Genomic DNA, 26,314 nt, shown 5'->3' with positions numbered 1-26,314 from the left:
CACCTGGTGTGCTCTATCTGCCCTGAGGGAGGCATCAGGTCTCCCTTTCGGGTGACGGTTGTGTCCTCACCGGGGGTGGGGGTGTGTGTGTTATGTATAAGGTGTTACTACCTGTGACCCCTGGGGGCCAGGGCGTCACATCACCATTGTAGATGTGAGGTGATTGCGCTGTCACAGAAAAGAGAAGCAGGATCTCTGCTCTGTTATTTCTAATGCTAGAGTGATGAGAGGTCAGGTACTGGGCAGAATACTGACAGCCAATGAGTGTGCAGAGGGCGGGCAGGGGGCGGGGCTGGACAGTGAGACGGGCGGTACCAGCTCTGACTGAGGTTCGGCATAGTAAGTTATCATGTTTGGTTCAGATGCAGGTAAACAAAGAGCTGCAGAGAATAAAGTGATAATTCAAGAGGAGCAAAAGCTAGAAAACCAAAAAACAATGTGGGGGTGATTTATATGACAATACAGCACAGATTAGCTTAAAAACATTTTTTGAGTTTTTGTGAGGCAGACAAGAGACCAACTTGTTAAGTTCCTTGAAATAGTCCTGTGTAGGGTCAGACTCCAATTTTTTATAGTAGCATTTGTCCATCAGTTGTCTGTGTGCTTCCTTCATATAATCTGATTTGTTCATCACGACTATTGCACCCCCCTTGTCTGCAGGTTTAATGATGATTTATTATAATAAATAATAATAATTTGTTGCTTTTTAAAGATTTTATGGCCCTTCTCTCTTGGGCACTGATGTTGGATGGTTGCCTCCTTTGAGTGTCTAGGATAGTGGATTTTACCAAATGTCTGAAAGTGTCTATATAGCTATCCAAATGATGGTTGCGTCCAGGTGGAGGTGTCCATTCTGACCTTTTCTTGGTTGTCAAGATCTGTCTTCCGTCAGTCTGTGTGGATTCTGAATCATCTGCATTGTTAAAATATTCCCTCAGGCGTACTCTCCAGAAGTTATCTTCCATGTCACTGCAGAGTTCATTTTTGTCTAGAACTTTAGTAGGACAAAATGAGAGTCCCCTAGAAAGCACAGTAAGTTCCAGTTTGTTGGAGTTATAATCTGAGAGATTGATAACACAGTTAGGGGTGCTTCACACACAGCGAGCTCGCTGCCGAGATCGCTGCTGAGTCACGCTTTTTGTGACGCAGCAGTGACCTCATTAGCGATCTCGCTGTGTGTGACAATGAGCAGCGATCTGGCCCCTGCTGCGAGATCGCTGCTCGTTACACACAGCCCTGGTTCGTTTTCTTCAAAGCCGCTCTCCTGCTGTGACACACAGATCGCTGTGTGTGACAGCAAGAGAGCGACAAATGAAGCGAGCAGGGAGCAGGAGCCGGCGTCTGACAGCTGAGGTAAGCTGTATCCAAGATAAACATCGGGTAACCAAGGTGGTTACCCGATATTTACCTTAGTTACCAGCCTCTGCAGCTCTCACGCTGCCTGTGCTGCCGGCTCCGGCTCTCTGCACATGTAGCTGCTGTACACATCGGGTTAATTAACCCGATGTGTACAGCAGCTAGGAGAGCAAGGAGCCAGCGCTCAGTGTGCGCGGCTCCCTGCTCTCTGCACATGTAGCTGCATTACACATCGGGTTAATTAACCCGATGTGTACTGGAGCTAGGAGAGCAAGGAGCCAGCGCTCAGTGTGCGCGGCTCCCTGCTCACACTGGTAACTAATGTAAACATCGGGTAACCATACCCGATGTTTACCTTAGTTACCAGTCTCCGCAGCTTCCAGACGGCGGCTCCGTGCAAGCGCAGCGTCGCTTGCACGTCGCTGCTGGCTGGGGGCTGTTCACTGGTCGCTGGTGAGATCTGCCTGTTTGACAGCTCACCAGCGACCATGTAGCGATGCAGCAGCGATCCTGACCAGGTCAGATCGCTGGTCGGATCGCTGCTGCATCGCTAAGTGTGAAGGTACCCTTAGATGCCTTTGTCTCTTGAATGGAGTGGTTGTCCAAGTTGTCAGGTTTTGGCTTTGTTTCCAGCCTATTTGTATTAAGTCTTGAATTGAAGCGGTCTATGTAGCTTCTTTTCCTAGTACTAGCTGTACTACCCGCCTTCGCCCGGGTTAATAACTGTTGTTAACAAAATAGAATGTATTAACAAAAATTTATTCTGCACACAAAAAACACAAAACAAATAGATAGAAATGTAATTATTAAAAGGCAAAAACTAAGCTAATAGAAGCATTTCACAACATATATTTCAACACCACAGATATTCCACACAGATTTAACTAAATTGGCCAAGTAATGGGCTCCGTCTGTCTCTTTCCAGATCTGTCTCTTTCCCCGTCTGTCTCTTTCCCCGTCTGCCTGTCTCTGTCTGCCTCTTTTTTTGTCTGTCTCTATCTCTGTTTCTTTCCCCATCTGTCTCTTTCTAGGTCTGTCTCTTTCCCAGGTCTGTCTCTTTCCCCGTCTGTCTCCCCGTCTTTTTGTCTGTGTCTTTTCCTGTCTGCCTGTCTCGGTCTGTCTCTTTCCTTGTCTGTCTCTATTTCTCTGTCTCTTTCCCCTTCTGTCTCTATCAAGGTCTGTGTCTTTCCCCATCTATCTTTGTCTGTCTCTCTGGATGTCTCCTCCTTCCCTGTCTGCATGTCTGTCTGTCTCTTTCCCCATCTGTGTCGTTCCCCATCTGTCTCTTTCCAGGTCTGTCTCTTTCCAGGTCTGTCTCTTTCCAGGTCTGTCTCTTTCCAGGTCTGTCTCTTTCCAGGTCTGTCTCTGTCTGTCTCTTTCCCCGTCTGTCTCTGTCTGTCTCTTTCACTGTTTGTCTCTGTCTTTTTCCTGTCTGTCTCTATCTGTCTCTTTCCCTGTCTGTCCCTCTCTATCCGTCTCCCCACCGACATTTTATTACCTCATATATAAGCTTCTTATACTATGAATGTCTTTTGTTCCTATAGCAACCAATCACAGCTCCTACTAATAACCTGTAGTTCTAGGCTCCATTTACTTTAATGGAAGCATGTTTTTTGGACAGTAACTGTAAAGCGCAGGGTTAAATTTTCATGTCAAAACATAGTCTACGAGGTGTGTGTGCAAAATTTCGTGATTGGAAATGCGACGGTGCGGATACACTTTTTGTTTCACTTTTTCCCCATTATGTAGATAGGGGCAAAATTGATTGGTAAATTGGAATGCGCGGGGTTAAAATTTCACAACATGCCTATGACGCTCTCGGGGTCCAGACGTGTGAAAGGGCAAAAGTTTGTGGCTGTAGCTGCGACGGTGCGGATGCCAATCCCGGACACATACACACACACACACACACACACACACACATTTAGCTTTATATATTAGATAATGGTTAATTTCTTAGCAAAATTCCTAAGTATGCCATTGGTTATATTAAAAGCATATTTAATTTCCTCTCCAGCCATAGCTCACAAAGTCCATATCACATAGCCCACAAGGGACAGATCCAAACTTATGCAGATGCGGGCAGTCATCATTATCAACATTTTCATTCTGTTCCCTTGCATTAGACATCAGCAGCAGGCTCCATCTTGTTACTCATATACAAAAGAAAGCTTGGTTATAAAAAACATATAAAAAAATATATTGTATTCTCACAACAACACTTTTGAAATGTTTTAAACATATCAATTTATTCATTATGAGCGACACACCGAAATCCCTGCACTTACACATGTCGGCTGTTATCAGTGAGCTGGGTTTCCAACTGTCCAGAAAATCGTGGACAGTCTGTAAAAATCACTCACTTTTTTGATCTGCCCTTTACAGTAAATGCAGGTAATATCTTCATATCAGAACTATAGTCTGTAGAGAAATATCACTTATAATAATCATTAGGATTTATTCTGGTTTGCCAATGTGTCCGTAAAAACTATTGTCAGTCCATGAATTTTTGATAAGCTGTTCAGAAAAAAATGTCAAGTTGGCAATCCTGCCAGTGAGGTGAATGCACTTGAGCAAATCATCAAGATCCGCTGCTGGCAGCTTCTTTCTAATTGCCGACCATTGACGTTCCAGATGTGCTTGATGGCAAACAAGTCCAGAGATACTGCAGCCATGGTAGCACATTTAGTCCACAGAGGCTGCTCACTGTAGCATGTGCAACATTCAGCTTGACATTGTTGTATGAAATCATATTGCTAGGTACTGCACAAGGAACACTGAAAAAAACAAAATCCAAAAAAGAATGGTGAAATTATGTTTGTTTTTAATTTTACAGCTATTTCCTTTTTTTTTTTCGGTTTTTCAATACATTATATAGCAAATTTTATGATATCATTCAAAATAGCAACTCACCCCACAATAAAACAAGCCCTCATATGGCTCTGTTGGCAGAAAAATAAACATTTATACATTTGAAAAAAGGGGAAGAAAAAACTAAGGTGCTAAAACAAACATGACTTAAGCAGGAAAGGCTTTTGTTCAGAAACACTTTAGTTATTATATAAGGACAGCATTGATAGGACTGGTAGGCTAAACAGTGAATATACCTGTTGACAGCTACATACAACTAACTGTCACCAAAATACTACACCAAGCTCAAACATTTACTGTGAGACACCGGTTGTCTCTATAATTATTCAAGTGTGGATCAAGTCCTGATGCCTTGAATATTATGATTCTATTGGAATGGAATTTATGAAACTCGGCGCTATCTTGGAATGAGATCAGCTTGCTGTACGCTGCGGGAAATTTCTGTGGCTAACATATAATGTGTGGCGCTTTGCCTCTAGATCCCAATGAGGGAGAAAGTTAAAACACGTCCAAAAAGTTAAAAGGAAGTGGCACTCACCGTCTCTTTATTCCAAATCCATAAAAACGTGAAATTCTGGGGATAGCCAGGGGAGAGAGAGGGGAGAGAGAGGGTACAACAGGTGCACAGTAAGAACAGACCATGGCCGCTTTACGCTGGCCTGCAATTCAACAGCTCTGTAGACTCTTTTCGCACAGGCCAGCATAAAATGGCCATCTTCTGTTTTAGTATGGCCAGAGACTTTTTGACTTCACAATTTACAAATTTTATACAATTGTTATGTGGACACGTCACCAACATTTTATTTTCTTACGGTTACAGATTACAAAGCAATCTAGAACACACTGCCTTGCTCCCGTTGACATCTGCAATAAGAAATATCCAGTCCCTGAAGATACTGGACCTGTCTTGTAACCCTCTGTTCAGTCCTCTGTTTGGCGACTTTATTGAGGCCGTGTCCAGTCCAAACTGTAAGATAGAGGAATTAATGTAAGTATTACAGATATCAGGAGTCGCATACCAGGAGATGAATTGGGACCACTTATCACATGAAATGTTTAACCTGCTTTATGGAAATAATTCAGGTAATATGAGTCATATGGATGGAAGACATGGAGTGGAGCTTTAAAAGTGGAAATAGTTCTAAAATGATTCTTTTTTGGTATGATTTTTTTGTTTCACAACAAAAACCTAATATTTTAACAGAGTTAGTTAGAATTTTTTTATCCACAGTAGGTAGATAATTCATAACATAAAGCATATGTGGTCAGCAGTGAAAGAATTACATGTAAGTTATAATGAATCTATATATATAATTGCCTTATTCTGTCTGTCTGTCTGTCTGTCTGTCTTGCTCCAAAATTGTGTCCTTACGGTGACACAAAGCTGATTGGCCGCTGGGCTCGCCATGGCCCCGCCCCCCCGCACGGATTGGCCGCTCGCCCAGGCTGCGCCCCCACACGGATTGGCCGGCCGCTCGCCCAGGCTCCGCCCCCCCCCCACAGATTGGCCTCTCGCCCCAGCACCCTGCAGGCATTGGCAACTCGGCCACGCCCCGCCCCCCTCACGCAATGCACACTAGCTCTGGCCCCCCACGCATTCCCCGAACCGACACGGTCACGGAGCCACGACTACCAGGTGAGTACTGTACCCCTGGGAGCCCACATTAGCGTACGCCGCCAAACCAGCCGACACATACCCTCGCATTGCTGGGGCTGGCCGGCGTATGCTGGTGTGGGCTCCCGTGCGAGCGGGGGACGAGATACGCTGGTAACCATGGTAGCATAGTTACCAGCGCATCAAGGTCCTGCAGCGGCGGAAAATACACACACGCACACACATAACAGCACACACATACACACACACACACATCAGATCACACTCACTCTCACACACGCCTCACACACACATCACATCGCATCCACACACTCACAACATCCTGGGATATCGCTTGCTTCTCGGCGGCGATACTGTGCTGTGAGCTTCCAGGACCTGCCAGAGGATCACATGGCCAGAAGCATGTGGTATCTCCGGATGTTGTGAGTATGAGCGCGTATGTGCAATATCGTCAATGTGTGTGTGTGTGAGTGTATGCGACCGTGTGTGTGAGTGTATGCGATCAGGTGTGTGTGTGAGTGTATGCGATCGGGTGTGTGTGTGAGTGTATGCGATCGGGTGTGTGTGTGAGTGTATGCGATCGGGTGTGTGTGTGAGTGTATGCGATCGGGTGTGTTTGAGTGTATGCGATCGGGTGTATGTGGGTGTGTGTGAGTGTATGCGATCGGATCTGTGAGTGTCGGCAGAGGAGCACGGCGTGCTGGAGGAGGCTGGGAGGAGAGAGGCTGATCCTGGGGAAGGCTGGGATGGGGAGGCTGAGAGAAGAGAGGCTGATGCTGGGGGAGGCTGAGCCTGGGGTAGACTGGGAGGAGAGAGGCTGATGCTGGGGACCGAAAAGGCTGATGCTGGGAGGAGAGAGGCTGATGCTGGGGGAGGCTGAGGCTGGGGTAGGCTGGGAGGAGAGAGGCTGATGCTGGGAGGAGAGAGGCTGATGCTGGGGGAGGCTGAGGCTGGGGTAGGCTGGGAGGAGAGAGGCTGATGCTGGGAAGAGAGAGGCTGATGCTGGGAGGAGAGAGGCTGATGCTGGGGGAGGCTGAGGCTGGGAGGAGAGAGGCTGATGCTGGGAGGAGAGAGGCTGAGGCTGGGGGAGGCTGAGGCTGGGGTAGGCTGGGAGGAGAGAGGCTGATGCTGGGAGGAGAGAGGCTGATGCTAGGGACAGAAAAGGCTGATGCTGGAAGGAGAGAGGCTGATGCTAGGGACAGAAGAGGCTGATGCTGGGAGGAGAGAGGCTGATGCTGGGGACAGAAAAGGCTGATGCTGGGATGAGAGAGGCTGATGCTGGGATGAGAGAGGCTGATGCTGGGGACAGAGAGGCTGATGCTGGGGGAGAGAGGCTGATGCTGGGGACAGAGAGGCTGATGCTGGGAGGAGAGAGGCTGATGCTGGGGAAGGCTGGGATGGGGAGGCTGAGAGAAGAGAGGCTGATGCTGGGGGAGGCTGAGGCTGGGGTAGACTGGGAGGAGAGAGGCTGATGTTGGGGACCGAAAAGGCTGATGCTGGGAGGAGAGAGGCTGATGCTGGGGGAGGCTGAGGCTGGGGTAGGCTGGGAGGAGAGAGGCTGATGCTGGGAGGAGAGAGGCTGATGCTGGGAGGAGAGAGGCTGATGCTGGGGGAGGCGGAGGCTGGGGTAGGCTGGGAGGAGAGAGGCTGATGCTGGGAAGAGAGAGGCTGATGCTGGGAGGAGAGAGGCTGATGCTGGGGGAGGCTGAGGCTGGGAGGAGAGAGGCTGATGCTGGGAGGAGAGAGGCTGATGCTGGGGGAGGCTGAGGCTGGGGTAGGCTGGGAGGAGAGAGGCTGATGCTGGGAGGAGAGAGGCTGATGCTAGGGACAGAAAAGGCTGATGCTGGAAGGAGAGAGGCTGATGCTAGGGACAGAAGAGGCTGATGCTGGGAGGAGAGAGGCTGATGCTGGGGACAGAAAAGGCTGATGCTGGGAGGAGAGAGGCTGATGCTGGGATGAGAGAGGCTGATGCTGGGGACAGAGAGGCTGATGCTGGGGGAGAGAGGCTGATGCTGGGGACAGAGAGGCTGATGCTGGGGACAGAGAGGCTGATGCTGGGAGGAGAGAGGCTGATGCTGCGGGTAGAGAGGCTGATGCTGGGAGGAGAAAGGCTGATGCTGCGGGTAGAGAGGCTGATGCTGGTGCAGCATAGGGGATGGAGCACGATGGGGGGTGCGCAGCATGGGGGATGGAGCACGTTTGGGAGTGCGCAGCATGGCGGATGGAGCACGTTTGGGAGTGCGCAGCATGGCGGATGGAGCACGTTTGGGAGTGCGCAGCATGGCGGATGGAGCACGTTTGGGAGTGCGCAGCATGGCGGATGGAGCACGTTTGGGAGTGCGCAGCATGGCGGATGGAGCACGTTTGGGAGTGCGCAGCATGGCGGATGGACCACGTTTGGGAGTGCGCAGCATGGCGGATGGACCACGTTTGGGAGTGCGCAGCATGGCGGATGGACCACGTTTGGGAGTGCGCAGCATGGCGGATGGAGCACGTTTGGGAGTGCGCAGCATGGCGGATGGAGCACGTTTGGGAGTGCGCAGCATGGGAGATGGAGCACGATGGGGGTGCGCAGCATAGGAGATGGAGCACGATGGGGAGTGCGCTGCATGGGGGATGGAGCACGATGGGGAGTGCGGAGTATGGCGGATGGAGCACGTTTGGGAGTGCGCAGCATGGCGGATGGAGCACGTTTGGGAGTGCGCAGCATGGCGGATGGAGCACGTTTGGGAGTGCGCAGCATGGCGGATGGAGCACGTTTGGGAGTGCACAGCATGGGAGATGGAGCACGATGGGGGGTGCGCAGCATAGGGAATGGAGCACGATGGGGAGTGCGCTGCATGGGGGATGGAGCACGATGGGAAGTGCACACCTCCCCCCAACACACACACACACGCGCGCACTGCACAACACACCACACACACACACTGGGAACCACAAACAACTGCCCTACACAGACACCCACACACACAGACAACGCTGCACACACACAACACCCAACACACAAACACCGTGGCACACACAAATATACGCACATACCGCACAACACACACATTGCACAAAACATACCTCCCCAAAACACACCACACACACACAAACCGCGCAACACACACACAACGCTACAGACACACAGCGCTCCACAAACAACGCAACACACATACAACACCGCTCTCACCCCCCGCCACACCCAGACAACACCCAGAACATGTACAGCGCCCTACACAAACACTTGGTAACTACACACAACAACATCTATATATATATATAACAAAAATCATACATGAACTACAGAATACGTAAATTCTAGAATACCCGATGCGTAGAATCGGGCCACCTTCTAGTGTTATATAAGCACAGTACAGTGGTGGCCTGACCTGTCTATGGAGAAGTAAAGACGCTCATTCACATTGATCCTGTCCCAGGCTGGAGATTTACTCATCTGTTCACCAGAAGGAAAAATGAGTAACTCATTAACAGGAGGCAAATGAAAGAAGACACCTTCCAACAGTAATCCACTGGCATCGGTGCCATCCCAAGTGGGAATCGAGCACTCTTTGGCTAGTCTGGATTCTATGAATGCCACTATGTCACGCGTGGACTAAGGGAGAGTCCAGGTTGGAGGAAAAACACACAACTTAAATGGGGAAAATACCACAAGAAAAGGGGTACACTGTGGACACTTTAACAACGGAGGGCCCTAGTGCTAGTGAGAGGGAAGATGGTCACCTCCTCACTTACCTGCCACTGTACCCTGCATTCCCAGTCAGTCCCCTATACAGGTTCCTCACCTGTTGCCGAGCCAGAACTTGAAGCCCTGAGATGACCCTACAATGGTCCCTGGCTTGGGAGTGAGTGAGTGACGGATGCTAGCCCTACTGGTGCACTGAAACAACACACTGGGAAAGAAAGACAGATGGGGATTTAAATAAAACCAGGATTTCTAATGAACAGTTCGACTATGCCACTCGCGGTGTGCGGCCAATGTTATAGGAGGCTGTCACTGTAGAGTCCTACTGGGGCTGATGGTGTGGGGCAGCGCTGATGACGTGGCCCTCCGTGAGTAGGGATGGGACCCCAGTGGTGGATATATGGATTGCAGACAGGGCACGGCAACAGTGATTCAGACCATACAGGTAGATTGCAGTTCAGTTCTTTACTCACAGCAGGTGGCACGGCCTGGGACATGCCGGATCCAGGTGTGCCCAAGCCCCTTTCTCACCGTGCCAGTTTGACCTGGTTCCGCTGTCCTCCATGCACTCTGGTACTGGTTTTGAGTCCTCCTGGCCTGGAGCTCTTGGGGACCCATTGGTGTGTCCTGGTTCTACCGCTGGCAGCGCGGAATATTTATGGGGTTACTGGTCCCCGATCCCTATCTTGCTGCAGATGCCTTGGACTTGTCTTGGTGGCGAGGGATCCTGTAGACCCCCTCGCCTGGCAGAGTTGGCAGTTAACCTTAAAATGTTTTGCTGCCCTAGGGTCTGTACCCCGCCTCGTGCAGAGTTCTGTGAGCCCTGGATCCATTCTACCACACGCAGCCCGTGGTTCCTGGAGCTCTGGTCACTCGCTCCCCAGCCACTCTTCTCTTATGTAGCGGCCTGTTGATCTTCCAGATCGTGGCTCCCTTTCTCCACTTTACTTTTCTCCTCTCCACCACTCCTGCTTTCAGCTTTCCACTTCACTTCCACTCCACACTGTAACTTACACTTCCTGTAGCCTCCAACTACCCCCCAGGCCACTGGCCCCTCCCCCTTGTCTGGGTCTCCACCCACAGGTTGGATACCTATTAACCAATAGTGCACATCCCTGTCACTTGTTACTAGGTAGTCTCCAACCTGGTTCTGGGGTGTATGTGCATGTCCTGAAGATGCAGGTGTGTTTAACTGTTACAGGTTGTCTGGGATTCGGGCTTCCACAAGGTATACAAAAAGAAGGAGCCAGCACGATTTCTATACTGTATTTGTTGATAAAATAGAGATTTTTGTCAAAACATTGCAATATTTTGAGCAACCCCGCCAACGTCACGTCAAATCCCATGGGGCAGTCCTACACTAAATATTATATTTTGTTTGGGGTGCCATATGGCCTCACACCTCTAATGCAGAACTGCTTGAGGCAGCACTTACCTGGTGCTTTTCATTCCCGTACCTGTGACTGAATCACAGCTGTGGGCGGGACAGGCCCAGGCAAGTGCTGCTAAGATTAAATAGCCTGTGGACAGGACCGGTGGCTGTGTGTGAACAGTCACCAATAGCTAAACCAGTTTACAGATAGAACAACCAAAATAGGGTGCACGGCCTGGTGGAGGCTAACCACCTGCCAAAAAACATTTAAGTGCTGCCTCAAGCAGTTCTGCATTAGATGTGTGAGGCCATATGGCACCCCAAACAAAATATAATATTAAGTGTAGGACTGCCCCATGGGATTTGCCGTGACGTTGGCGGGGTGGCTCAAAATATTGCAATGTTTTGCCAAAAATCTCTATTTTATTAACAAATACAGTATAGAAATCGTGCTGGCTCCTTCTTATTGAATTCCACAAGGTATAGCTTTATTAGTGCCACCTGGTACTGTAGGGGTGTTACAGGTATATAAGGGACTGGGAGTGGTCCCAAACTGGAAACACCTGGGATGGTAATTGGTCTGCTAACTGTCAAGGAACACTGCCATTAACCCTAAAACTGCCATAGGAAAGGTAAACACATTTAAATAGCAGAGTCTCAAAGGGGAAAGTGAGACTCATACTCAAAACCCGTCACTAAACTCCTATAGTAGAGAGAGAACCATGACATGTCCACACTGAACCCTACCTGCCCTCCCTAAGTTATTTGTTTACTTTTCCCCTGTTTGTTATCCCTGTGTCTTCTTTAAAGCTTAGTGGGGTTGACTAAGTGCTCATCCCATCCACTCCATACCTGGGGCCTATTTTAGGGTCAGCCACGGTCAAGTATCTGGCTCAGTGCATAGCTGCAAAACCTATATAGGGTGGTGAGGTAAACCAGGGCCAAGATTTAGGCCTGGTCATGGGTCACCATTTCCCTCTTCCCTAGACCCAGGGTTTCCCTTCCTTTTGCCGTTCGCTTGGTACTTCTCCGTGCCTAGCGTCACATCAGCACAGATACAGCTGGAAATCACAAAACTCCTAGTTTCTCATGGCCCCTCAAGGTGACAACACCTGCTTTGCTTTACCAGGGGCTGTCGTATATGGTGGACATTGCAAACATGGCATACATTGCCTCGTAAATATGAAACCAAACCAAATCTGCATTTCTGCTAGGTGTTATCAGTCCACAACCAGAATCAAAAGCAGAGACTTGTCCGACTGAGTCACCGTTACCTTCCGCTAATATAGCTAGGAGTCAACTTGATAATAACTCATTACTCGCTTCAGGAAAGATGGATGATTTTTGGGAATTATGCTGAGATATCAGATCTATAACAACAAGAGAGGTCATGGGCCCTTATTTGCTGGATTATCATTAACCAGAGCTATGAAAGATATTGAAGTAAATTGATCAAAAAAATTGCAACAACTAAGGAAAAAATAAACTAACCTTATACTTCATGCATGAACATTGACAGAACATGTTAAAGATCAAAGGATCCCAAGGAGGCTGCACGGTTCATTATACCTGATCCTATTGAAAGATGATGATACATAGCAGAAATGGTATTCATTGTGAAATAGACATTCATTGGATTTGATGTCTATTGCTTAATTTAATTTTTACCAGAAAATTTTGATATGTGTGCATTATGGAAATACTTTCAACATATATGTATTTATTTGTTTTACTCTGTAGGTCCTTGATTGACTGGCTGTTTGAGAGATCAAGTGTTTATTAATTTTGTATTGATTTTTTAACTGGGTTGAAAATTCAGGACACGTGAGAAAGGGGTTTGAATCAAAACATTGCAAGCATGCCCGCACACCACATTCTGCTTCACTGATGTCTCCATTTGGAGCTTTACCTGTGCTCTGCATGCCTCTATTGGATATTTCAGAGAAATAGACGATATTTGAGTCCTCAGCCTAATAAATGTTTCCATCTAATTTAACAGCACTTTATGGACATGTATTTTGTCTTGCCATATTTAAAGCTTTATCTAAATGAATTTGCAAGTCCTCATTTTATATATGATAGATGTAAGCACTTTGCACTTTGTTATATATTTATTGTACACTATGGATTAAATATAAGTAACTTAAAAAACAAAAAAGTTTTCAAGATACTTAAACTCGATACTGCTGTTTTTTTCTGATTGATGACCGATGAGATTCGGAGGGCCTCACAAATTTAGTATGTTGGTCACTGGCTATGTTTATCCTTGAACTTGGCCTTGATTTTTTTATATTTTAATTTTTTTTTACATTTTTTACTTTATTCATTAATAGGGATGAGCGAACCTGAACAGTAAAGTTTGGGGTCCGTACATGCCGAATACGGACTTTTCAGGGAAGTCTGTGTTACTGTTTGGTTTCAGCCACCCGGATAATGAAAATAAAGAATAAAGCAGGATAGTTACACAGGGCTGTGGAGTCGGTAAACCAAACCTTCGACTCCGACTCCTCAATTTCCCTTGCACCGACTCCTACATATATTGCTTATAGATAGGTGAAAAATTTATTGTAGTACATGAACATGTGTATGTGAACTTCAGACATTTAATAATTTTTATGATACAATAATCAAGATATTTGGATAGAACATAAAATCTATTTATTGGAATACAACTTCAGAACACAAAAAACTGTAATAAATTGTAAATATGTAATACACTATGTAATATACAGTACACTACATATATATCTTGTGTGCGTATGTATGTGTATATATATATATATATATATATATATATATATATATATATATATATACATATACCGTGTATATATATATATATCTATATTTATAATTGCCTTATTCTGTCTGTCTGTCTGTCATGCTCCAAAATTGTGTCACGGTGACATTGTGTCACGGTGACATGTCCTTACGGTGACACAAAGCTGATTGGCCGCTGGGTTCGCCATGGCCCCGCCCCCCCCACACGGATTGGCCTCTCGCCCCGGCTGCGCCCCCACACGGATTGGCCAGCCGCTCGCTCAGGCTCTGCCCCCCCCCCCACAGATTGGCCTCTCGCCCCGGCACCCTGCAGGCATTGGCAACTCGCCCACGCCCCGCCCCCCTCACGCAATAGACGTTAGCTCTAACCCTAACCCCCCCCGCCCCCCACATTGCCCGAACTGACACGGTCACGGAGCCACGAATCCCAGGTGAGTACTGTACTCCCCCCCCCCTTTCCCCCCTCCCCAACGGGAGCCCACATCAGCGTACGCCGCCGCCGTATGCTGGTGTGGGCTCCCGTGCGAGCGGGGGACGTGATGCGCTGGTAACCATGCTTGCATAGTTACCAGCAAATCAAGGTCCTGCAGCGGCGGGAGTTCCACACGCACAAACATAACAGCACACACACACGCATACACACACATCAGATCACACTCACTCTCACAAACACCTCACACACACCTCACACACCTCACACACACCTCACACACACCTCACACACACATCGCATCCACACACTCACAGCATCCGGCGATATCGCTTGCTTCTCGGCCTCGATACTGTGCTGTGAGCTTCCAGGACCTGCCGGAGGATCACATGGCCAGAAGCATGTGGTATCTCCAGATGTTGTGACTGTGAGCGCGTATGTGCGATATCGTCAGTGTCTGTGTGTGTGTGTGTATGCGATCGGGTGTGTGTGAGTGTATGCGATCGGTCGGGTGTGTGTGAGTGGATGCGATCGGGTGTGTGTGAGTGGATGCGATCGGGTGTGTGTGAGTGGATGCGATCGGGTGTGTGTGAGTGGATGCGATCGGGTGTGTGAGTGTCGGCAGAGGAGCACGGCGTGCTGGAGGAGGCTGGGAGCAGAGAGGCTGATCATGGGGAAGGCTGGGAGGGGGAGGCTGATGCTGGGGGAGACTGGGAGGGGAAGGCTGATGCTGGGGGAGGCTGGGAGGAAGGAGGCTGGGAGGAGAGAGGCTGATCTTGGGGAAGGCTGGGAAGGGGAGGCTGATGCTGAGGGAGGCTGGAAGGAGAGAGGCTGATGCTGGGGGAGGCTGAAAGGAGAGAGGCTGAGGCTGGGAGGAGAGAGGCTGATGCTGGGGAAGGCTGATGCTGAGGGAGGCTTGGAGGGGAAAGCTGATGCTGGGGAAGGCTGGGAGGACGGAGGCTGGGAGGAGAGAGGCTGATCCTGGGGAAGGCTGGGAGAGGGAGGCTGATGCTGGGGGAGGCTGGAAGGAGAGAGGCTGATGCTGGGGGAGGCTGGAAGAAGAAAGGCTGATGCTGGGGGAGGCTGATGCTGGGGGAGGCTGGGAGGAGAGAGGCTGATGCTGGGGGAGGCTGGGAGGAGAGAGGCTGATGCTGGGGAAGGCTGGGAGGAGAGAGGCTGATGCTGGGGACAGAGAGGAGAGGCTGATGCTGGGAGGAGAGAGGCTGATGCTGGGATGAGAGAGGCTGATGCTGGGATGAGAGAGGCTGATGCTGGGGGAGGCTGGGACGAGGGAGGCTGATGCTGGTGGAGGCTGATGCTTGGGGAGGCTGATGCTGGGGGAGGCTGGAAGGAGAGAGGCTGATGCTGGGGGAGACTGGGAGGGGAAGGCTGATGCTGAGGGAGGCTGGGAGGGGGAGGCTGGGAGGAAGGAGGCTGGGAGGAGAGAGGCTAATCCTGGGGAAGGCTGGGAACGGGAGGCTGATGCTGAGGTAGGCTGGAAGGAGAGAGGCTGATGCTGGGGGAGGCTGGAAGGAGAGAGGCTGATGCTGGTGGAGGCTGATGCTTGGGGAGGCTGATGCTGGGGGAGACTGGGAGCGGAAGGCTGATGCTGAGGGAGGCTGGGAGGGGGAGGCTGGGAGGAAGGAGGCTGGGAGGAGAGAGGCTGATCCTGGGGAAGGCTGGGAAAGGGAGGCTGATGCTGAGGGAGGCTGGAAGGAGAGAGGCTGATGCTGGGGGAGGCTGGAAGGAGAGAGGCTGAGGCTGGGAGGAGAGAGGCTGATGCTGGGGAAGGCTGATGCTGAGGGAGGCTGGGAGGGGAAAGCTGATGCTGGGGAAGGCTGGGAGGACGGAGACTGGGAGGAGAGAGGCTGATCCTGGGGAAGGCTGGGAGAGGGAGGCTGATGCTGGAGGAGGCTGGAAGGAGAGAGGCTGATGCTGGCGGAGGCTGATGCTGGGGGAGGCTGGAAGGAGAGAGTCTGATGCTGGTGGAGGCTGATGCTTGGGGAGGCTGGGAGAGGGAGGCTGATGCTGAGGGAGGCTGGGAGGAGGGAGGCTGGGAGAGGTAGGCTGAGAGAAGAGAGGCTGATGCTGGGGGAGGCTGATGCTGGGGGAGGCTGGGAGAGGGAGGCTGATGCTGGGGGAGGGTGGGAGGAGGGAGGCTGGGAGGAGAGAGGCTGATGCTGGGGAAGGCTGGGAAGAGAGAGGCTGATGCTGGGGACAGAGAGGAGAGGCTGATGCTGGGAGGAGAGAGGCTGATGCTAGGATGAGAGAGGCTGATGCTGGGAGGAGAGAGGCTGATGCTGGGAGGAGAGAGGCTGATGCTGGGGGCAGAGAAGCTGATGCTGGGGGCAGAGAGGCTGATGCTGGTGCAGCATGGGGGATGGAGCACGATGGGGGGGTGCGCAGGATCGGGGATGGAGCATGATGGGGGGGTGCGCAGCATCGGGGATGGAGCACGATGGGGAGTTCACAGCATCAGGGATGGAGCACGTTTGGGAGTGCGCAGCATGGCGGATGGAGTACGTTTGGGAGTGCGCAGCATGGGAGATGGAGCACGATGGGGGGTGCGCAGCATAGGAGATGGAGCACAATGGGGAGTGCGCTGCATGGGGGATGGAGCACGATGGGGAGTGCGGAGTATGGGGGATGGAGCACGTTTGGGAGTGCGGAGTATGGCGGATGGAGCACGTTTGGGAGTGCGCAGCATGGCGGATGGAGCACGTTTGGGAGTGCGCAGCATGGCGGATGGAGCACGTTTGGGAGTGCGCAGCATGGGAGATGGAGCACGATGGGGGGTGCGCAGCATAGGGGATGGAGCACGATGGGGAGTGCGCTGCATGGGGGATGGAGCACGATGGGGAGTGCGCTGCATGGGGGATGGAGCACGTTTGGGAGTGCGCACCTCCCCCCAACACACACACACGCGCGCGCGCACTGCACAACACACCACACACCACACACACACACACACTGGGAACCACAAACAACTGCCCTACACAGACACCCACACACACAGACAACGCTGCACACACACAACACCCAACACACAAACACCACGGCACACACAAATATACGCACATACCGCACAACACACACATTGCACAAAACATACCTCCCCCCAAAACACACCACACACACACAAACCGCGCAACACACACACAACGCTACAGACACACAGCGCTCCACAAACAACGCAACACACATACAACACCGCTCTCACCCCCCGTCACACCCAGACAACACCCAGAACATGTACAGCCCCTACACAAACACTTGGTAACTACACACAACAACATCTATATATATATATAACAAAAATCATACATGAACTACACAATACGTAAATTCTAGAATACCCGATGCGTAGAATCGGGCCACCTTCTAGTATATATATATATACCGTATATATATATATATATATATATATATATATATATTACATATTGTATTACATATTTACAATTTATTAGTTTTTGTGTTCTAAAGTTGTATTCCAATAAATATATTTTATGTTCTATCTAAATATCTTGATTATTGTATTATATAAATGATTAAATGTCTGATGTTCACATTGCACTACAATACATTTTTCACTTAAACATAAGCAATATACTAAATGTTATTATTTGGTATGTTTTTGTTGAAAACTGTTTTTTGCAACTTACATAGTTTATTCTGCATTGCACTACTGTCCCCAATTTATTATATATTTTCGGAGTCGGTGCATTTTATACCGACTCCGACTCCACCAAAATGAGCTCCGACTCCACAGCCCTGTAGTTACACTTATCGACCTTCTGAGCGGCTATAAAACTGCTTCCGGGTTCGATCATTAGCTTTCATGCATATTTACTGTTCCCGTCACACCGTCAGTCCCGGAATCTGTGATTTGGTGTAGTACGACCGCGCCCCCACCCTCTGTGACAGCGTCTGTGATTGGTTGGCACCACAGACGCTGTCTGCATCTCTATGATGGTGTAAAAATATATAAATAAAAAGACGTAGGGTCTCCATATTGTGATACCCTGGCAGATAACACAGATGACTACAGGCTGCATCCCCCAGTTGTGTGCATTATCTTGGCTGTGTATCAAAATAATCACAGCTGTCACTAAACCCTGAATTAGTAATGGTATAGGTCTGTGAGACACCCCATTACTAATCCTGTAAGCAAAAAGAAATAAACACAGCACAAACAAAAATCCTTTATTTAAAAAAAACCCACAAACATCCGGTATCTCCAATTTATTAACCCCCCAAACACCCAGATCCGAAGTAATCCATACCACAAGGTCCACGACAATCTCGGTCCTGCTACATACTGAATAATTATTTGCAGTAAATTATCATGCATCTCCTATCAATTTCCAAATATAATAATAATTGATAATTTTATTCATTTATATAGCGCTATTAATTCCACAGCGCTTTACATACATTGGCGACACTGTCACCATTGGGGCTCACAATCTAGAGTCCCTATCTGTATGTCTATGGAGTGTGGGAGGAAACCAGAGCACCCGGAGGAAACCCACGCAAACACGGGAGAACATATAAACTCCTTGCAGATGGTGTCCTAGGTGGGAATTGAACCCAGGACCCCAGCACTGCAAGACTGCAATGCTAACCACTGAGCCACCGTGTATAGATATATACCAAAAAAATTATATACCATTAGGACTGCATGTAGGACTATTCATAAGGCAAATCGTGTAATGATTTACTGAACAGATAAACAATAGCAACCACAATCAAACACCCATATTATTCAGTATCAAAAGGATTTTATTAATTTACTTATATTTTTTTACTTTATTTATTTGGTGGGGGAAAAATACATATGCATCAATTGGATATTTAGGACTGGGATCACATTTCATGTGAACAAAATAAAGTTCTCTTCTGCTGTACTAAAATAATGCACCACTAGAGGTCACACCACTTCTGGCTCAATACAGGTCATTAAATGTAAAGTGCTATGTTAGTGAACATAATAGATTATACCACTAGGGATCGCTAGGAACAAAGATTCCATCGCAAAATCGAATGCAGCCTATATCACAACAGAGACCACAATCAGAATCCACTAGAATTTTTACATAGTCACAGCACACGGGCACATTAGAGAACATGAGCACCTGCTGTGGCTTCAGGCAGACACTGACTGGGCCATAGCTGTGAGTGGTGATGCTACTGAGTTTACCTGCGGTCACAGTTGCAAGTTCCCATGGTACCCCACCTGGGAGTGCAGGTAAACATAACCTCAGGTCAACTCAATTAACTCAGTGACCTCACTTCAGGTGAACTCATTGAGTTCAATGAGACCTGCATCTCCTGGCAAAAAAAACGTGATTTTTTTTTTTTTTGCCAAGAGATGCAGATTTGGAGCTGGAAGCTATACAACAAATTCCTGCACCAGTACTGCATCTCCTGACAAAAAAACAACAACGTAGCATGCCACGAAATGCAGATTCAGTGCAGGAATTAGTTATTTTTATAATTTTATATATTCCAGCATCACATCTGCATCTCCTGGCAGAAAACCACACAAAAACAGCAGTTTTAATACAGTTTCGGTGCGGTTTTCTGCCAGGAGATGCAAATTTGGTGCAGAAGTCTGGTGCTGACATTTCAGCACCAAATTTGCATCTCCTGGCAGAAAACCACACCTAAAGTGGTTGTCCAGCCAAGGCCAGCTCCAGGTTATTTTTGGGCCCGGGCAAAAACGTCTGTGGGCCCCATGCACACACAGAAATGCAAAACAGATCCACACACATACATGCATTTGTACATATACATATTTGAATTTTTTTTTTACAAAAAACATAGAAACAGACATAAATATATACACAGTCATATACAGTGACATACATAGATATACATGTCATACATGCACACACAGACACATTACAGATATTTTTAAAATGGGGAAGCCGGCAGCAGCCTCACTCACCTCCCCGCTTGTCTCCGTCCAGCTCCTCCTAGGCATGTGGCTGTACAGGCTGCGCTGCGTGACAGCTGTCACTTAGACCTACACGTGCACACATGAGACTGCTGTATATACATCACAGGGGAGGCTGGGGGCTATAGTCTACATATATCACAGGAGGGGCTGGAGGCTACAGTATATACAAGTGCATCTCAATAAATTAGAATATCATCAAAAAGTTAATTTATTTCAGTTATTCAATACAAAAAGGAACCACATATTATAGAGTCATTCTAAACAAAGTGATCTATTTCATGTGTTTATTTCTGTTAATGTTGATGATTATGGCTTACAGCCAGGGCCGTATTTGCCACTAGGCACCCGTGGTCCGGTGCCTAGGGCGGCACGTTGCGGGGGGGGCGGCACTTTCTGGCAGCAAAAAAAAAAAAAAAAAAAAAAAAAAAAAAAAAATTATAATTTTTTTTTTTTTTTTTTTTTTTTTTTAACATCCCCGCCCCCCGCCCCCCCCTCCGTTGCACTTCGCTGTGTTCTCGGGTGGGGGGGGGGGGGGGTGAGAGGGAGGAAAGGCGCACCTCTGTCTCTTTAAATACACGGAGGGGCGCCAGGGCCTGCACTTCCGGGTCAGAGGCGCGCGGGCGCGCCAATCAGCTCACTGCCCCGTGCTGCAGCGTCCAATGCTGCAGACGACTCACGCCGCGGAGGAGGACGCGACTGGAGCTGGAGCCAGGGGCAGCAGGCACCGGAGCAGGTAAGGCAGAGGCAGAGCCTAGAATGTATGGGCACCTTACAGGTTAGTTGATGATCGTTGTAATGCCTCTTTTTGGCTGGGAGGAGGCTGGGAAAAGAGAGAGGCTGGGAAGAGAGAGGGGGGGAGGCTGGGAAGAGAGAGAGGCTGAGGCTGGGGGGGAGGCTGGGAAGAGAGAGAAAGGCTGGGGGGGAGGCTGGGGGGAGAGAGAGGCTGGGGGGAGGCTGGGGGGAGAGAGAGGCTGGGAAGAGAGAGAGGCTGGGGGGAGGCTGGGGGGAGAGAGAGGCTGGGGGGAGAGAGAGGCTGGGGGGGGAGGCTGGGGGGGAGAGAGAGGCTGAGGCTGGGGGGGAGAGAGAGGCTGGGGGGAGAGAGGCTGGGGGGGAGGCTGGGGGGAGAGAGAGGCTGAGGCTGGGGGGGAGAGAGAGGCTGGGGGGAGAGAGGCTGGGGGGGAGGCTGGGGGGAGAGAGAGGCTGAGGCTGGGGGGGAGAGAGAGGCTGGGGGGAGAGAGAGGCTGGGGGGGAGGCTGGGGGGAGAGAGAGGCTGGGGGAAGAGGGAGGCTGGGGGAAGAGGGAGGCTGGGGGGAGAGGGAGGCTGGGGGGAGAGAGAGGCTGGGGGAAGAGGGAGGCTGGGGGGAGAGAGAGGCTGGGGGGAGAGAGGCTGGGGAAGAGGGAGGCTGGGGGGAGAGAGGCTGGGGGAGAGAGGCTGGGGGGAGAGAGAGGCTGGGGGGGAGGCTGGGGGGAGAGAGAGGCTGGGGGGGAGGCTGGGGGGAGAGAGAGGCTGGGGGGGAGGCTGGGGGAAGAGAGAGGCTGGGGGAAGAGAGAGGCTGGGGAGAGAGAGGCTGGGGGGAGGCTGGGGGGAGAGAGAGGCTGGGGGGGAGGCTGGGGGGAGAGAGAGGCTGGGGGGGAGGCTGGGGGGAGAGAGAGGCTGGGGGGGGAGGCTGGGGGGAGAGAGAGGCTGGGGGGGGGAGGCTGGGGGGAGAGAGAGGCTGGGGGGGAGGCTGGGGGGAGAGAGAGGCTGGGGGGGAGGCTGGGGGGAGAGAGAGGCTGGGGGGGAGGCTGGGGGGAGAGAGGCTGGAGGGAGGCTGGGGGGGAGAGAGAGGCTGGGGGGGAGGCTGGGGGGGAGAGAGGCTGGGGGGGAGGCTGGGGGGAGAGAGAGGCTGGGGGGGAGGCTGGAGGAAGAGAGAGGCTGGGGAGAGAGAGGCTGGGGGGGGAGGCTGGGGGGGGAGAGAGGCTGGGGGGGAGGCTGGGGGGAGAGAGAGGCTGGGGGGGAGGCTGGGGGGAGAGAGAGGCTGGGGGGGGAGGCTGGGGGGAGAGAGAGGCTGGGGGGAAAGAGAGGCTGGGGGGGAGGCTGGGGGGAGAGAGAGGCTGGGGGGGAGGCTGGGGGGAGAGAGAGGCTGGGGGGGGAGGCTGGGGGGAGAGAGAGGCTGGGGGGGAGGCTGGGGGGAGAGAGAGAGGCTGGGGGGAGGCTGGGGGGAGAGAGAGGCTGGGGGGGGAGGCTGGGGGGAGAGAGAGGCTGGGGGGGGAGGCTGGGGGGAGAGAGAGGCTGGGGGGGGAGGCTGGGGGGAGAGAGAGGCTGGGGGGGAGGCTGGGGGGAGAGAGAGGCTGGGGGGGAGGCTGGGGGGAGAGAGAGGCTGGGGGGGGAGGCTGGGGGGAGAGAGAGGCTGGGGGGGGAGGCTGGGGGAAGAGAGAGGCTGGGGGAAGAGAGAGGCTGGGGGAAGAGAGGCTGGGGAAAGAGAGAGGCTGAGGCTGGGGGGGAGGCTGGGAAGAGAGAGGCTGAGGCTGGGGGGGAGGCTGGGGGGAGAGAGAGGCTGAGGCTGGGGGGAGGCTGGGGGGAGAGAGAGGCTGAGGCTGGGGGGGGAGGCTGGGGGGAGAGAGAGGCTGAGGCTGGGGGGGAGGCTGGGGGGAGAGAGAGGCTGAGGCTGGGGGGGAGGCTGGGAAGCTGGGGGGGAGGCTGGGAAGAGAGAGAGGCTGAGGCTGGGGGGGAGGCTGGGAAGAGAGAGAGGCTGAGGCTGGGGGGGAGGCTGGGAAGAGAGAGAGGCTGAGGCTGGGGGGGAGGCTGGGGGGAGAGAGAGGCTGAGGCTGGGGGGGGGCTGGGGGGAGAGAGAGGCTGAGGCTGGGGGGAGAGAGAGGCTGGGGGGAGGCTGGGAAGAGAGAGGCTGAGGCTGGGGGGGAGGCTGGGAAGAGAGAGGCTGAGGCTGGGGGGAGGCTGGGAAGAGAGAGGCTGAGGCTGGGGGGGAGGCTGGGAAGAGAGAGAGGCTGAGGCTGGGGGGGAGAGAGGCTGAGGCTGGAGGGAGGCTGGGGGGGAGAGAGGCTGAGGCTGGGGGAGGAGGCTGGGGGGAGAGAGAGGCTGAGGCTGGGGGAGGAGGCTGGGGGGAGAGAGAGGCTGAGGCTGGGGGAGGAGGCTGATGCTGGGGGAGAGAGAGGCTGATGCTGGAGGGAGAGAGGCTGATGCTGGGGGAGGCTGGGGGAGAGAGAGGCTGATGCTGGGGGAGAGAGAGGCTGATGCTGGGGGAGGCTGGGGTGAGAGAGGCTGATGCTGGGGGAGAGGCTGCTGCTGGGGGAATGGGAGAGAGGGGCCAATGCTAGAGACAGAGAACAAGGGTTGAGGGATAGTGCAATGACAAAATCGATGGGGGGAGTGTAAGGACTCAGAATAAGAGGGGGGCAGCATTGGGAGCTCATTATGGAGAAGGGGCAGCATGCATGGGACATTGTGAGGAGGGGGCAGCATGCATGGGACATTGTGAGGAGGGGGCAGCATGCATGGGACATTGTGAGGAGGGGGCAGCATGCATGGGACACTGTGAGGAGGGGGCAGCATGCATGGGACACTGTGAGGAGGGGGCAGCATGCATGGGACACTGTGAGGATGGAGCAGCATGCATGGGACACTGTGAGGAGGGGGCAGCAAGCATGGGACCCTGTGAGGAGGGGGCAGCATGCATGGGACACTGTGAGGAGGGGGCAGCATGCATGGGACCCTGTGAGGAGGGGGGCAGCATGCATGGGACACTGAGGAGAGGGGCAGCATGCATGGGACATTGTGAGGAGGGGGCAGCATGCATGGGACATTGTGAGGAGGGGGCAGCATGCATGGGACATTGTGAGGAGGGGGCAGCATGCATGGGACATTGTGAGGAGGGGGCAGCATGCATGGGACCCTGTGAGGAGGGGGCAGCATGCATGGGACATTGTGAGGAGGGATCAGCATGCATGAGACATTGTGAGGAGGGATCAGCATGCATGGGACACTGTGAGGAGGGGGCAGCATGCATGTGACACTGTGAGGAGGGGGCAGCATGGCAGCATGCATGTGACACTGTGAGGAGGGGGCAGCATGCATGTGACACTGTGAGGAGGGGGCAGCATGCATGGGACACTGTGAGGAGGGATCAGCATGCATGGGACACTGTGAGGAGGGGGCAGCATGCATGTGACACTGTGAGGAGGGGGCAGCATGCATGGGACACTGTGAGGAGGGATCAGCATGCATGGGACACTGTGAGGAGGGATCAGCATGCATGTGACACTGTGAGGAGGGGGCAGCATGCATGTGACACTGTGAGGAGGGGGCAGCATGCATGTGACACTGTGAGGAGGGGGCAGCATGCATGTGACACTGTGAGGAGGGGGCAGCATGCATGTGACACTGTGAGGAGGGGGCAGCATGCATGGGACACTGTGAGGAGGGGGCAGCATGCATGGGACACTGTGAGGAGGGGGCAGCATGCATGGGACACTGTGAGGATGGAGCAGCATGCATGGGACACTGTGAGGATGGAGCAGCATGCATGGGACACTGTGAGGATGGAGCAGCATGCATGGGACACTATGAGGATGGAGCAGCATGCATGGGACATTGTGAGGAGGGGGCAGCATGCATGGGACCCTGTGAGGAGGGGGCAGCATGCATGGGACCCTGTGAGGAGGGGGCAGCATGCATGGGACCCTGTGAGGAGGGGGCAGCATGCATGGGACACTGTGAGGATGGAGCAGCATGCATGGGACATTGTGAGGAGGGGGCAGCATGCATGGGACACTGTGAGGAGGGGGCAGCATGCATGGGACACTGTGAGGAGGGGGCAGCATGCATGGGACACTGTGAGGATGGAGCAGCATGCATGGGACACTGTGAGGAGGGGGCAGCATGCATGGGACCCTGTGAGGAGGGGGCAGCATGCATGGGACACTGTGAGGAGGGGGCAGCATGCATGGGACCCTGTGAGGAGGGGGCAGCATGCATGGGACCCTGTGAGGAGGGGGCAGCATGCATGTGACACTGTGAGGAGGGGGCAGCATGCATGTGACACTGTGAGGAGGGGGCAGCATGCATGTGACACTGTGAGGAGGGGGCAGCATGCATGTGACACTGTGAGGAGGGGGCAGCATGCATGGGACACTGTGAGGAGGGGGCAGCATGCATGGGACACTGTGAGGAGGGGGCAGCATGCATGGGACACTGTGAGGATGGAGCAGCATGCATGGGACACTGTGAGGATGGAGCAGCATGCATGGGACACTATGAGGATGGAGCAGCATGCATGGGACATTGTGAGGAGGGGGCAGCATGCATGGGACCCTGTGAGGAGGGGGCAGCATGCATGGGACCCTGTGAGGAGGGGGCAGCATGCATGGGACACTGTGAGGATGGAGCAGCATGCATGGGACATTGTGAGGAGGGGGCAGCATGCATGGGACACTGTGAGGAGGGGGCAGCATGCATGGGACACTGTGAGGAGGGGGCAGCATGCATGGGACACTGTGAGGATGGAGCAGCATGCATGGGACACTGTGAGGAGGGGGCAGCATGCATGGGACCCTGTGAGGAGGGGGCAGCATGCATGGGACACTGTGAGGAGGGGGCAGCATGCATGGGACCCTGTGAGGAGGGGGCAGCATGCATGGGACCCTGTGAGGAGGGGGCAGCATGCATGGGACCCTGTGAGGAGGGGGCAGCATGCATGGGACCCTGTGAGGAGGGGGCAGCATGCATGGGACCCTGTGAGGAGGGGGCAGCATGCATGTGACCCTGTGAGGATGGAGCAGCATGCATGGGACACTGTGAGGATGGAGCAGCATGCATGGGACACTGTGAGGAGGGGGCAGCATGCATGGGACACTGTGAGGAGGGGGCAGCATGCATGGGACCCTGTGAGGAGGGGGCAGCATGCATGGGACCCTGTGAGGAGGGGGCAGCATGCATGGGACCCTGTGAGGAGGGGGCAGCATGCATGGGACCATGTGAGGAGGGGGCAGCATGCATGGGACCCTGTGAGGAGGGGGCAGCATGCATGGGACACTGAGGATGGGACAGCATGCATGGGACACTGTGAGGAGGGGGCAGCATGCATGGGACACTGTGAGGAGGGGGAAGCATGCATGGGACATTGTGAGGAGGGGGCAGCATGCATGGGACATTGTGAGGAGGGGGCAGCATGCATGGGACATTGTGAGGAGGGGGAAGCATGCATGGGACATTGTGAGGAGGGGGAAGCATGCATGGGACA

The 26,314-nt window shown here is 52.4% G+C and overlaps 1 protein-coding gene across 5 annotated transcripts in view; it reads left to right on the top strand.

Annotated features, from left to right (window-relative positions):
* The window catches only part of LOC142290977 (NACHT, LRR and PYD domains-containing protein 12-like), a 1,131,354-nt gene that overhangs the window by 939,643 nt on the left and 165,397 nt on the right, over positions 1-26,314 (top strand). For all 5 annotated transcript variants that reach the window (XM_075335136.1, XM_075335138.1, XM_075335137.1 and 2 more), the window contains one exon: positions 5,048-5,215. In XM_075335136.1, coding sequence (XP_075191251.1) covers positions 5,048-5,215 — 168 coding nt within the window. The remainder of the gene's footprint in view (positions 1-5,047; positions 5,216-26,314) is intronic.

Source organism: Anomaloglossus baeobatrachus, chromosome 2 (assembly GCF_048569485.1).
Source record: "Anomaloglossus baeobatrachus isolate aAnoBae1 chromosome 2, aAnoBae1.hap1, whole genome shotgun sequence".
Classification (NCBI taxonomy): Eukaryota; Metazoa; Chordata; class Amphibia; order Anura; family Aromobatidae; genus Anomaloglossus; species Anomaloglossus baeobatrachus.
Note: the sequence above shows the minus strand (reverse complement) of the source record. Positions and strands in the feature narration are given on the sequence as shown.